The sequence below is a fragment of the Perissodus microlepis genome, chromosome 22, assembly GCF_051167445.1.
Source record: "Perissodus microlepis isolate ML-2025 ecotype Zambia chromosome 22, ASM5116744v1, whole genome shotgun sequence".
Lineage (NCBI taxonomy): Eukaryota > Metazoa > Chordata > Actinopteri > Cichliformes > Cichlidae > Perissodus > Perissodus microlepis.
In genome coordinates, this window is record NC_140481.1 from 23,640,201 (window position 1) to 23,654,004 (window position 13,804).

The 13,804-nt window shown below is 40.6% G+C and overlaps 1 protein-coding gene across 1 annotated transcript in view; it reads right to left on the reverse strand.

Moving 5' to 3' along the window:
• Positions 1–13,024, reverse strand: part of angpt1 (angiopoietin 1) — a 56,221-nt gene extending 43,197 nt beyond the window's left edge. The window contains exon 1 of the mRNA XM_084918937.1: positions 12,136–13,024. Within this exon, the coding sequence (XP_084775063.1) occupies positions 12,136–12,528 (393 nt within the window). The 5' untranslated portion in view covers positions 12,529–13,024. The remainder of the gene's footprint in view (positions 1–12,135) is intronic.
• Between the last annotated feature and the right edge of the window lie 780 nt (positions 13,025–13,804).

Genomic DNA, 13,804 nt, shown 5'->3' on the forward strand with positions numbered 1-13,804 from the left:
AAAATGGTCCAAAAATTACTCCAATTAATTTTGCTTATCTAGCCTTATGGGAGAGGAAGTTCTTGCAGTCATCCAAGACATGGGAATGCATAATGAAAAACAAATAAGCAAACAAAGCTGGACCTGCTACCATTCATCCAGATGTCTTAAACTGGGAGCACCAGCAGAGGGACAGTCCTGAGATATTGTGGCTCGCTTAGTCATCCAACATGAGAAGCTTTCCTCAGGGACACATCTGGACAGGAATGCACCCTTTTTTAAAAGTCTTTTTTTGTGTGTCTATGCTGCTGGCCATGTCAGTCTGCCCCTTTACTTAAGCACACAGGGATCGCAAACCCACCATCCCATGGAGGAGTCTATTACGTCCAAATATTTGAGATAGCATTCCAGTATACCCTCAAAACATCCCAGCAGGAGATTCCTCTGCCAGACAGTTGTAGAAATATATGAAAGGGGGCATGTTTTGTTTTAATTTCAGCCATGACAGAAACCTTACTACATACAGCGTTGTATGTTAAACCTCCTAGTCAGGCAAAACCTCAGGGAAAAATGGTTCCAGTAGTTTGTGTGCCAGCCCCACTACCTACCAAGCTGGGCGTCTTTTTAAATCAAAACGAATGAGCCTTTAATGACAAGGGTTGTTTCCTTCAATGTCACATTCGTGTTTATCTTTCATCCTAACATCCCATTAAGCATAGACTCCGGAGTTTATAAACCGTTCCTATAGTTAATCACCACAGTGTGAGCTGAGCACGGCCTCCTTCACTTTCTCTCTCTGCCTCCCTCCATCCCATATCTGCACATCTACACGTGCTTGCATTTCCGTGTCTTTCTTACAATCTTTGCTTCGCTTTGATTTTAATACCAAAGACACAGAGACACTATCGCACCAGGTCCAGATTATGTTACTGTTCAGTCATTTTGCACGCTTCCACTGTTGCTAACGCGCACTGTCAGTGGCTGCACGAGGCACTTCTAAGTAAGTGAGGCCGAAGTAGACCAGCTAACATGCACACATGAAACAGCTTTGACCCGAAGTTTACCACATATGTTTAAAAGGAAGTGGACGCTGCTCTTATCGACGATGTGCAGCTAATGAGCAGTTTGATCTTTGGCTTCGGTTGACATGTTGCATGTTTGTGCATCTTGATCATTAGCTGCTCACGTGTTTGATGTTTTTCATAGAAAAACTGCAGTACGAGTACATTTGTACACACATTGAAAAGTTCTTGATATAGCATGTCATTGGAATTACATCACATCTTTTTCTGTTGTGCAAGGTTGCTAAAGAAAACAGAAGTAAAGAAAAGGATCATTTAGAGAAGCGCACACTGTGTGCATTACCTGTCTAATCCCTGGGTTTCTGTGTTCAGTTTCTGTTTGTTTTTGAATTTCATAGGCAGCGGCACTCAAGACATGTCTATAAACAAAAGCAAAAGCAAAGGATGGATCAAATGATTTCAACCAGTGCAACTAAACATAAATGGTCATGCTCAAACAACAAAACATCTTATCCATTTTTTGTGATTAGTTTGAGGGCTTAAAGGTTCCAGGTACTAAATGGACTGTAAAGCAATAACACTGTGGAAAAAAAAAAGAGAAGAGGCTTTGTTTTCTTTTTGAAAGCTGCCATCTCTGAGGACGTGAATGAACTTTAAACCTTAACTGTTAAGCCAACATGACAAGTACCACAACGATCAGAAAAACTGAAATTTGAACATCTAATCTTGGAACCGAACTCCGTCTGGTGCTGTTGTAGGACTGAAAACCATGAGAAAGCCACGAATCTTAGTTGTATCATGGCAAACACAATGATAATTACTCCATACAAGGTAGATTTTAGGAAAACAGTGACATCACCCATTCTTTTTTGCAATCTGTAACTGTTAGTTATATCTTCATCCTTCCCTTAGACGAGACATCCTAGACATCATGTATCACTGACGTGTATACATTTACAGGGATAATGTGAGTGCTGTTTGACAGCATGTGTCAGCTTCTGTGCCAGTTTCTGCACCTTGTGATTGCACATGCCCAGAGAAGTAACATCTCTTGTGATCCTTCTCAGACTATCGGTTAAGCTCAAGGTCATCTCATCCAAACACAGGCAAAAAAGCAGGCTTGTGCAGATAAAACAGTGTCGTGCACAAACCCGCATGCAGAAACGGACACGAACGTGACACACTCACGCGTGCAGATTTACTAACGTCCATGTCCAGGCCTCTGGAGGATTAACCTTTCCACCTCAGAACCACAGCAAACATGTCAACTTAAATAAACTTCTGGAACTATTTGTAACCATTTGTATTTTCGTTGTAAACTCAGACCAACAAGCACATCCATCTTTTCAATCAACAACAGATTTCTAAGTTAGTTCCTGTTAGGTCACCGTGCAGCAGCGCAATTTAGAGGTAGTCTGTCACTGCACTGTTACTGCAGAGGGGAAATACATGAAAAAAAATGTTACGCAACATTTTTTCCATCCCTAAATGTGTGCAAAGTGCTTTCTCTACCAGTAATCACAACACTGACTGCTAAAATCCACCTGTACTAATCATTACAGCCAACTGTTTGCCTAAACCAAAAACAGCTTGATGCTTCAGGCTGACACCAAATACAGCAGTGTTTTTACAAGGTTTTTCCCTGTAACACGCACTCGAATAACAATGTAGCAATAATAAACAGTCCTAAATGAAGGTCCAGATTTCTATAAAGGTCAGAATTTGGTGTAAACAACATGAAAGCATGGATTCATCCTGTATTATATCAGTGATACAGGCGTGCTGCTGGTTGTGTAATGTTGTGGGGGATACACTTTGAGGTTCTTAGTACCAGCTGAGCATCTTTTAAATGCCACAGCCTATCTGAGTACTGTTGCTGACCTTTTCCATCCCTTTATGACCACAGCTTTCTCATCTTCTGATGGCTCCATCCACCAGTATAAATCTCCATGTCACAAACTGCTTTCTGGAACATAACAATGAGTTCACAGCTCTCAAATAGCTTCCATGGCAACCAGATCTTTGGGCTGTTGTGGAAAATGAGATCTGCAGCAGCAGTCCACAAATCTGCAGACAAAAAAGGGTCCAACTCGCAAAGGTGTAACTGAAGAAGTGGCCAGTGAGTATATATATCAACGTGTTTGTATGGGTTTTGCATTGTGAGCACAGAGAAAAAAAAATGTAGGACTAGATAAATTAAGTATAGACTGATTTTTACAACATTTATCATTTAAAGTGAATTTATGAATTATATAAAAGAGCTATTTCCATGTCAATTTGGGTGGGTTTTTTTGGTGGGAGTGTGATTAGCTATAGTTTGGTGTAATGCAACAAAGCAAGTTCTAATGAAAATCGAAATCAGTATCTGCTTATATGTAATGTTGAACTTTTTAGAGCCTTTACTAGAAAGAAAAAATCCAATCCACAGCTTGCTTGCCTAAAAGATTATTCGTTAGAGCCTCTCGTTACCGTACTTGATTGAATACTTTGATTGTGTGTACTTATTTTGTGTTTTAAAAACAAACGAATTATGCGTTTTAGGCGTGTGAATTGCATACTTGGTGCAATTCATCACCAAATTCTGTCGTGCAGCAGGTGTTCCTTATCAGCTAATCGACAGCTCTGATAGCAGTGTGACCGAAAGTACAAACAGCTAAAATGACCAAAGAAAAGAAACATATTGAAACAGTCGACGGAGTCAATGATTTTATGAGGACTCTTGAGTTGCACTGTACGATGTTTTGAGGGTGTTATTGTTTAACAGCAGGGGACATAAGAAATGTCACAGGGTAACCCACTTTACTGACTTTCCTCTACACGTCTGCAGTGAGTGTGCCAGCTCCAGCTGTGGTATTCTGTGAAATATGAGAAGTCTGGCTCAGGTCCCTACTAACGCAAACACAACTCTGTACAGGGTTACGAGTGTCTTTGCTTTCAAAGCAAATATTAAGATTTGTGGGTGCAAATGTGTCTGCATGTGCGTCTATATCTTTTCGTGCGTGTGCGTATTGCCACTAGCAGGCTGAACGAAGTGTCACACCAATCACAGCACTTAACGCGATAAACCGAGACCCGACTCACTTCATGTGCCCAAAGCGCCCAAAGAAAACAGAGGCAGGTTATAAACAGCCTGCCCTTCTGAATTGCTCCAGACTGAATTCCATCAAGATGTGTGGGTCTGAAGATGTAATTCAATACGTTGCACAATACTCACAGACCAGCTCGCTTCCCTCACTCGCACCACAAGAAAATAAACGATTAAATAAATACGTGAAGTAATGCTCAGATGTGACACGAAGGGCTTAAGAACAAGTGGCTCACATCCTACCACCATAAGAATGCAACAAAAACAATGGAGACAACCATTACTCATTTGAAGATCTATGTAGGCCACAGTGCGAGGGAATGAAGCTGTTTATGTTTTCTTTCCTACTATCCCGAGTCTGTCCCAATCTTCTTCTGTCTTCTTTTCACCGTTATGCGCTTCCTGTCAACAGTTTTCTACAACTTGGCCTCACTCTACGGCCTTTTCTCCTCATTTTGGAGCATCTGACCTTGATTCTTGTGTTTCTTCGCTTTAGAATCCGAGAAACACATAATCTGCAAGGCTGACTCCATGCAGGGTGAAACGGCGCTGCCCTCTGGAACCTCTGGAAGGCTCCCCAGCGCTAACAAACAAAGACATCCACTCAGAATGCAACATCTGTCAGGGAGAGTCAAAGAGACACTGGAGGGAGAGCCGGCCTCAAAGGCAGCATCTAAGGCGGCTTCAGGAATTTTTCCTCCACTTCACAGAAATATCTACGGGATTGAAAATTATCATAAACGAAGATCAAACAACACAACTTAGAGTGAACTTCCAAATTGGATGAACACAAACTGAAGCATGTAGCGAGAGCATTCAAATTCACAGCGTATCCTCATTTTTCATTCTGCGGCACATTGCCAGAATCAGCAATACAAGAAATTGATATTTTATCAGTTATCTTTTCCTGGAAACAAACCAGTTGGGAAAAAAAAAGAGAACATCTGACAGATTACTGCAAATTCAAACCGAGTTAGACGTCTTGGGGTATTCTCTGCAAACAGCTCAAATATCAAATATCCAAACAGAGCTTTGTTTTTAATGCCATATCAGTTCCTTTGACCTTAATCAAACTTTGATTTACAGCGTACGACCTGCATGAACCGAAGTCTGGAGGAAAACAAATAGCAGATATGGGTGAGTAATATTATCATCTGCTCTGTTTATCAAGAGTCATTATAAAACAAAAATACAAAAAAGATAACAGGCAGCTCTGCGACCGAAGTAAGTTTAAAAACACTCGTGATTTGCTGCAGGCTAAAATAACAGCACATTACATTACTAACTGTGCACTTACATCGACCATAATGTCTAATGTTCCACTCTATCTAAGTTGTTATTATCTCATATTTGGCTCATAATCACTCAACCTTAGCAGTGGCAAAGATGCAGACAAGAACCTTTTTGCTTTTGGCAACTCTTCTGACAACAACTTCCACTCTAGTACTAATGGCTTTCACTTGTCTGCCCAGAATAATATTATGTATGGTTGTTCTGTTGGGGAGGCAAAAAAACAAAAAACCTCTTATTTCAGCAATTTTATAAGAAAATATTTAAATACCACACTAGAATAAAACCTATACACATACACTTACCTTAAAGCTGCTATAATCTGTATTGCTGTATAAACAATGGCTCTGTGATGGTCTGTCAACCTTTCCAGGTTGTACCCCATATCTTGCCCCATGACAGCTGGGATAGGCTCCAGCACCTTTCACCCTAAGTTGAACGGGTGGATGGACGGATGACCACATATGTGTCAAAGCCCTTTTCCAAAACCAGAATTTGTTATCCGGCAAGTAAGCAAGCAGAGTGCATTAGTATGGTAAATAAAGCAATCACAGGGTAAAGCTTTTTCATTGCTGTATTATATATAATGGCGTTCTCCCTCTTTGTTTAGATAAAGGCTTGGTGTTATTAACTCTAAATAATTTCCCAGAGCTTTTACAAGTATTGAGATATAAATAAGTAAGGAAGTAAAGTTTATTTCTAAAGTGCTTTTCACAGATATATCTTCACAAAGCAATCCAAAAAATAAAATATAGGAATTAAGGAAAACAGCCAACTAAAAACAGGTACTATCCATAAGAATCTCAACAAAATGCCTCCTTGACTAAAATGTTTTTAACCGTTTCTTAAAGGCGTCCACAGAGTCAGCTAAACAAAGCTGGAGTTGGAGACTATTTCAAAGTCTCAGTGCTGGAATTGCTTCTGACTTCATTGTTTGGTTTGTTTCTCTTATGACTCTTCTGGTCCTGGCAAACTGCTGTTTAAGTAAAAAAAAAAAAAAGCTCTAGTTAAACTGCTTTGTTCTTAATGTCAACTAAAAAGCAGACTTGCAAAGTTAGCAAAGGTGAACATAATGGAGCGTTTAGCAGCTGAAAAGTCAGATATGTCCCTCTGAAGTTGGTGGTGACCAGATTAGAGCTAAAAGGAATCTGAATACAACCTCTCATCAATCAGATGGCCTGGGGCTAGACTTCAGACTACCTCCAAATTTTTTTCAGTGATGATTAAAAGTAATAATACGGTATAGCATATGTGCGTGACTTTTTTCACTGTGTCCAAGTGGCCAAATCACAAGAGTACCTACATTCGTAATACCTCTAACGACCAAATGAAGAAAAATTAGCACCATTAGAAGAGTGAGAGCGCACGGAAACATGAGCCTATAAGAGGAAACTCTCAATTTATTTTACAGATGCACGAGTGGGTGCCAAGCTACAAGCTATAGCTACAGTGTTTTCAGTAGGGATGTCATAAATCCTGCAAGCATTTAGCCAAATGTATAACCTTGTAATTAAAGCAAAAATAAATCCTCAATAAAGTACCCACCTGAGAGTAATTCACTAAAATGAATGATGGAAAAAGAAACCAAATGGTAACTTTGTATCGCTGCACTAAAGGAAACTAGACAAATTCAAAATGGACTGTCACATTACCTAGAAATGTACTGCTTCATTCATGTGACTTTAAAGAGACATAGGTGTACAATACCTGCCTGGCCAGTATCAAAGCTGCCATCATGTTCGCAGCCACCGGTTAATTGAAATACGACCTCTGGAAAAAACGGGTGAGTCTGAAAACAAAGCGGTACGGCTTATTGAGCATGACAAAACCGCTAAATGCCCCCTTTCCCTGAAAATCAGAAACATTAACAGTGTTGAACCCCATTTTCATGTCCGTGTGGAAATACTGCGGCATTGTTGTAATGTTTTTCCCTGCTCCCACGACACGCAGAAGCAGAAAGTTCTCTTTCCTTTTCACTTACAGTCAAAGCACAAGTGCAACCAAGAAAACCCTTCTGGAAGCTGTTATTGGAGCGCCCTTCTGTAATTTCTATGGTTTCCTTTTTGCAAGTTTAGAGGTCCAGAAGGACAAGATTTTTTATTCCTTGGAGCATTTGCCCGTCTTTATGTATCATCCGATTGTTAGCTTTGGACAACATTACAAGTGAAAATAAACTCTTATAGAGGAAGTCACTACTAAAATAGATAGGTTTCCCCTTGGATCCCCAGGCACACTGTGTGGCCTTCTGACAGCATTAAGTAGAGAAACATATTCACTCTTTCTCAAATGAACTCCCAATATGGAAGGGAAACGAGCTGCTGCCCACATGTTGGTATATCCTCTAAAGCACTGTTTATGCAACGCAGTCAAGTTCGTCAAGAGGCAGAAAGATGGGAATTTCACAGGGATAAGACACCCAGGATGGTCATTTCCCCTCCATGTTCAACAGCTTAGTTTGGCAAAGGCTTCTCCAGAAACTTTCTGCAGTTTCCACAAGAGGGGGAAATGAGAAGATCTTGTTACACTTCAGTGCACCAAAGAACACCATCTGTTGTTAAAGTGCACTAAAAAACACCAGTTTCATCTTTTTACTTGTCAATAAAGCTGAGTTTTGGTATTGATCTAAGTATGTCGCAACACTAAATATTGGAAATTGTCGAACATCAAAATCTTATTAGCTCAGTCAACATTTTTGGTCATTTCAGTTTGTAGATCAGTTATGAAAACTTGCCTGCATCCACACTCTATCAAACAACCAAAAAAGGGGGGAAAAAACTCCAAACACAATTCAAAAGTAGATGCTGATAAAATGTAGCTTTTAAAAACGTTTCCACCACCAACAAAACTCATTCTATGCAATAAGTGCATATTTAAATCTGGCTCCTGGTTACTGGTTAGGAGACCTTATGGCGAGATGACACTGGGAATCCTTTTTGTGCCCTAAATTGCACAAAGTTATAAGCATGAGATATTTTAAATCTCAAGAAGATCAACTCATACTTAGTTATTTCAAAAATAAGGTTTGCTGCATTGACCAGACAGTTTATGTTATAAAAGCTTCAGAAATGGAAACGTTAGCTTGCTACTGTTTGATGCTAAATGATTATGTTTGATGTTTGTGAGACACTGTGGTTGAGATTTATATATATTCAAAGTTTCATTGTGGAATTTTACAGGCATACACTGGATTTGGATTGAAAATGGACGATTTTTTTATGCACTTTGACGTCTACCAAAGGTGACATATGTTTGAAATAAATAAATAAAGCTGACTTGCCAGCATAAGATAACAAAATCTCTTCTAAGCTGTAACCGTATTGCATTCTAGCAAGGAACTAACTCTAAATAGCAACAACACCTGTTTATGAGATATGGAGAAAATTCGAAAAAACTTCCTGCTGCATATTGAGTATGTATTTTAGCATTTTGTTAGCTTCAGTATTCTGTATCACTCTGTTTTGTACTAAGATTGGCTGGTTTGTAACAGATAGGTGAGTTGCTGCAGCAGGTGCATTGTGGGAATTGAATCCTGTGAAATGTCTGATGTACTGTCCCAGTTTTACAGCCTGTCTGATAAAGGATTTTTAATACTGGTCTATACTTATGTTTGGTTCTTCCTTGTTGGCAAACACCTGTTGCCAACAAGTTGCAGAGCGCCCTCAGGTGGACAGACTATGCAACATCAACACTTGTAACATCACTGAAGGGTGTTTCTTCTCTATTTTTTTTTTTTTTACATTTTCAGCTATTGCTCAATATAAACCCCATTAAAGTACAAATCAGTGAATAATTAATATCACTGTGGACAATATATTTGGTAAGAACAGAAAATAAAAGTATTATAGATAAATGTGTCAAAAATAAAAACACATTTGGATACCAAACTCAGTCACCTACCTGTTGTCTTTTATTTTCTCTCCATTTCTTGTTTTTTGTGGGGTTTTTCTGCCCGTGTGTTCCTTTTATGACATATAATTCTGTGAAATTCTGGTAAGAAAGCTTATCCATGGCTCTTCACCTTGCAGACAGGAAAAAGAAGTAATCCTTGAGCAAACACGAGCCACCTTTGACTGGTTAGGAATGTTATCAGGGTCCATATACTTTACCCTGGGTTGACAAAGGTAAGATCTCAGGCTTAAAACACTTCCCCAACAGCTGTTTGCTACATCACTCTTAACTGTCTACCCCCCACACTGGACTGAAAGCACAGGCACAGGGTTGCTATCTATAATAATCTTCTCTGTCCGTCTCTTTCATCAGGGCTGGTTGGAGCAACATCAGGGCGAGCTTTCTTTTAGACAAGCAGTAAAAAGACCGGCGTGATTAAGATAGATAGACCGACTGAGACGCTTAATCTTCTGTCCAATGAAAAATGTTAACTGCATCCTGATGTTCTCCCCCCCATGTAGTGCAATTAGCGTGAATTACCACTGTGTGTTTGAACTTCCCTTATGAAATGACCAAGAGGTAATTCCTCTTTATTTCTCATATACCTACTTGTTTTTTCTGCTTTTGTATTTAAATTTACAGTATTTAGAAGATACATCAGAAAATTCATGATAAGATTGTCTTTGGTCCTGCACGATAAACTCCTAGGTGTCAGGAGAGAAGCACAATGGCGGTAGTGGTGCTCCCTTCCTTACATCTGAGGAGAAAGTTATTCTAGAGGTCCCATTAGTCAAACCTTCAGTGCACGAATGCTGCCGTTGTGTTTTCACAGGGTCCCTTGTACTGTCATAGACGGATGAGGTTCACTGAGCAAAGATAGAGCTGGTATTATTATAAACCATGGCCTTTCTCTGCACTTAAGACACAGACAGAAACACATACACAAGTTTTCAGACGTTTGACTACTAAAAGTCTTTTCTCATTTTTCCTCCCTTTAATGGTGACTCTACATAAACAACTGTGACACACAGAATGCTAAATGTAGATAAAGTCAGTAGTAGCGACAAAATCCCTCTTGTGCTATACCCAAGTTGGTTTGAGACGCATTTCTAAGTTCTGTAGTTTCCTAAGATATTCTGAATTTGCTGGAGGGTGGAGTAGCCCCCAACACTACCTCCCTTAATTACGATCTCAGTCAACATCGCGCTCTAGCAGACCGCTGCCACTGCCTGGTTAATTGATGAGAAATGACTATTTCCTCCAACTCGAGGAGTGAAAATTACTTTCTGTGAGAAAACGAAAAGCAGACGCAGCGTAGCTCTGAGAGCTTTCGAAGGACATGTTCATTGCGTACAAACAGATTAATCGGCGAAATTCAGCTTGATAAATTCCCCGTTACACTGTGATCCATGAAATCCATCAGTTGTTAGCTGTGCGCGTGTTTGACTTACAAACTGCGGAAAATAAAATAAGCCATCAGCTTTTAGGTGTTGATGGCAGATTGGACGTGCTAATCTTATTTGGGAGCAACAACACTGTAGAAAGAGCAGGAGCAGGAGATCCTGTGATGCCAAATTTGGAAGTTTGTTTGTTTGAATCGTGTATTAATTTCAGAGAGACGGTCTTGGGCTTTTCGGAGACACAAAGTCTCAAAGCCTGAAAAAGCAGAGTGCCTGCCAAGCAGTATCAGATATGGCATCAGAATTCGCGTCTTATTAACATCACACAAGAACCATATTTGAACATAGCACCTCACAGATCTTCAAATTCCTTTTAAAAGGATTTAATTTAGGAGTTATTTAACCAATAAATTATTCCAATAAAAATATTCACATAAAACTTATTTTATATGAATCTGGATTTTCAGGCTAAACTCACACTTGAACAAAAATAAAGAGAGTATTCTCCTTCCTTGTCTTTTCCTCCTCTTTGAGTCTCTTGGGGCTCCCTCTGACTTCCTGCCATTAAAGAGACAGCCCACTGGAGAGCAGAGGGTGACTGACATATAGCTACCTTTGCTGTATGAGCATCTGTGGAATTTTGCGGTTAACACAGAGAAAAGTAGGAAGGCGTCAGGAAAACAGAGATGTGTTAGACAGAGACGCAGCAGTACGAGATGTCTGTGCGTGAAAACCGGACAGCTGTGTGACATCCAGAACGGAAAATTCAGTGCAGTCAATGTACACAGTTATGTAACCAAATACTCCAGTCTGTCCTCTTTTGTGTGTTATCAAAAACACATATTTTGTTAACTAATAAAAGTCTGTTTGTCAACTCAGAAGCAAAGAAGATTAATGCCACTATGAGACCAGGCTGCTTTCTCAACAACTGAAGGAGTTATGAGATGTAAGTCAACCAGTTGACAGCCGTGCATTTTAACATTTTTGATGTTGTCAGTGTTTTGTGTGGTAATCTCTGGAATTTTATTTTGAAAGTGGCCACACAGCATCACCCTTTGGGGGGGATATGGGTAAAAGAAAGCTGCACTTTTCCAAGGCACATGAACTCTCCTACTGACAAGCACTTTGACAAACTACCTGTCGACTACATGAAAACAGCAAACACTGCATGGTTTTAGTCTGACAGCCTCGTCCACAAACCAAAACAAGGTATCTAGTGAAGCTACAAACAGACGCTCTGGGGAGACCACACACCCAAGCACACACACACAAATATCTCAACAAATAACACACAGCAGCCACTTCAAAAGAAAAAACTCGTGCAGATGCAATTCTAAGATTTTCAGCGTGGTTCTGATTAAAACAGGAAAATTCCACTGCGTTCTTATTTCAGCTTATCGTTAAGCCAAGATCATGTTTAAAAGAAAAGAGAGATCTAGCACCTGATGCTCCACATAAAGTTCCTCCTTACCTTCTGTAGCCACTGGGTGTAATTCTCCATAACGTTCTCCAGCTGCTGGATCTTCTGGCTGGGAAAGTCTGGCTCAGGTGGTGGAGCGTCCCTCTGGAGAGAGTTGGCGTTGTACTGCGAGCTACTGGCCTTCGCTTCCTTGCAGGAGCCTCCTCCAGCTCCCTCTCCCTCAGGTAGGATGAAGGTGTAGGTGCACTGGCCATGCTGGATCTTATGAAAACGTCTGTTATTGGAATTACTACTGCTGCTGCTGCTACTAGTAGTACTCCCTCCATTACTGCTACTGCTGCTGCCGTCCGTCCCTCTCCGTTGCTCACCTCCTCCGCAGCTCACAATCACCAGAAGCGCCGCCAGCGACAGCAGGTGACGACTGTAGTGGTACCACAGCATCATATCAGCCTGGAAGCGCTGTTGAGGGTGATTAAATTTCGTGTGTCTCTTGTTTCTCCTTCTATGCTTTACTAGATGTTCTCTTAAGGGCTGAATCAGAAAACGTTAGCCTGAAACATGTATCCTCCATCCTTAAGTTGGACCTCCAGCAGTCAGAGTTCATGCAGACTTTTTTGCCATGGACGGGACACACATGTATGTTTCCAAACCTCCTCTTAAGCTTTTGTCCTGGCAGGGAAAGTTGCACACATGTCTTGGAGTGTGACAGCTTGGCTATATTTCTTGGTGTTCCTCCAGTAAATCAGAGCCTGCCTGCGTTTATCAGAGTGTGCATTTAAAGTAGGTGCTGGGTATGCTGGGATAGTGTCGTCAGACCTCCCCTGGTCTCTCTGCCGTTCTTTCCTCCTCTGCTCGCAAACTTAACGACTGGGGGTAGAGAGTGAGAGAGAGAGAGAGGGAGGGAGAGAGAGGGAGACGCTCACTCTGAAGAGCAGTTCCAAGCTTCCAGCACACTCTGCGCCTGCCCCTCGCAGAGCCTGCAGAGGAATGTGACTCTGTGCATGGACGTATTTGTGTGTGTGTGTGTGTGTGTGTGTGTGTGTGTGTGTGTGTGTGTGTGTGTGTGTGTGTGATCCTGGCAGAAAGAGACCTCAGCACAGAGGACATGCTTAGACTGTGGGGATCAGCTTTCAGGCCGGTTTATGTGGTTGACCTGCTCCCTTGCCTGTGTAAAATAATAATAATAATAATAATAATAATTTGAACGCACGCATTTAATTTATCTCTTCTTTTCTCCCTGCTCAGCTAATAACAGGTGCTACGAACCTGTCACCTGTGCTCGGGGTAGCTTTATATGTTCTTCTGCTTATCTCTTGAAAGTACAAATCCACAGTCAGGACAAGCATTTTTTTTTTATAAACTGCAGCACCTACATGAAAGTAGCCATAGGATCAAACTGCAATCCTATGTAGTGGCTAATGGACAGCAAACCATACGCCTGAGCTACATTTACCACAAGATATTAAATATGTTTCATTCCATAGAATTTGTTGCAGTAAATTTAAAATACTATTAGAGAGCACTCAAACACCAAAAATGCCCACCATTCTATCATTTTGCTAATGTTTGCTAAGTCTGTTTGACACTATATATACTGTAAGTAGTATATACATATATGTACATGCAAATATTTAATATGTACAATAGAGTAAAGTAAAAATTCAGCAAACAGTCACAAAGCATCTGTGGTTGGACAAAGCCTACTGTCATGGGTTAAGTT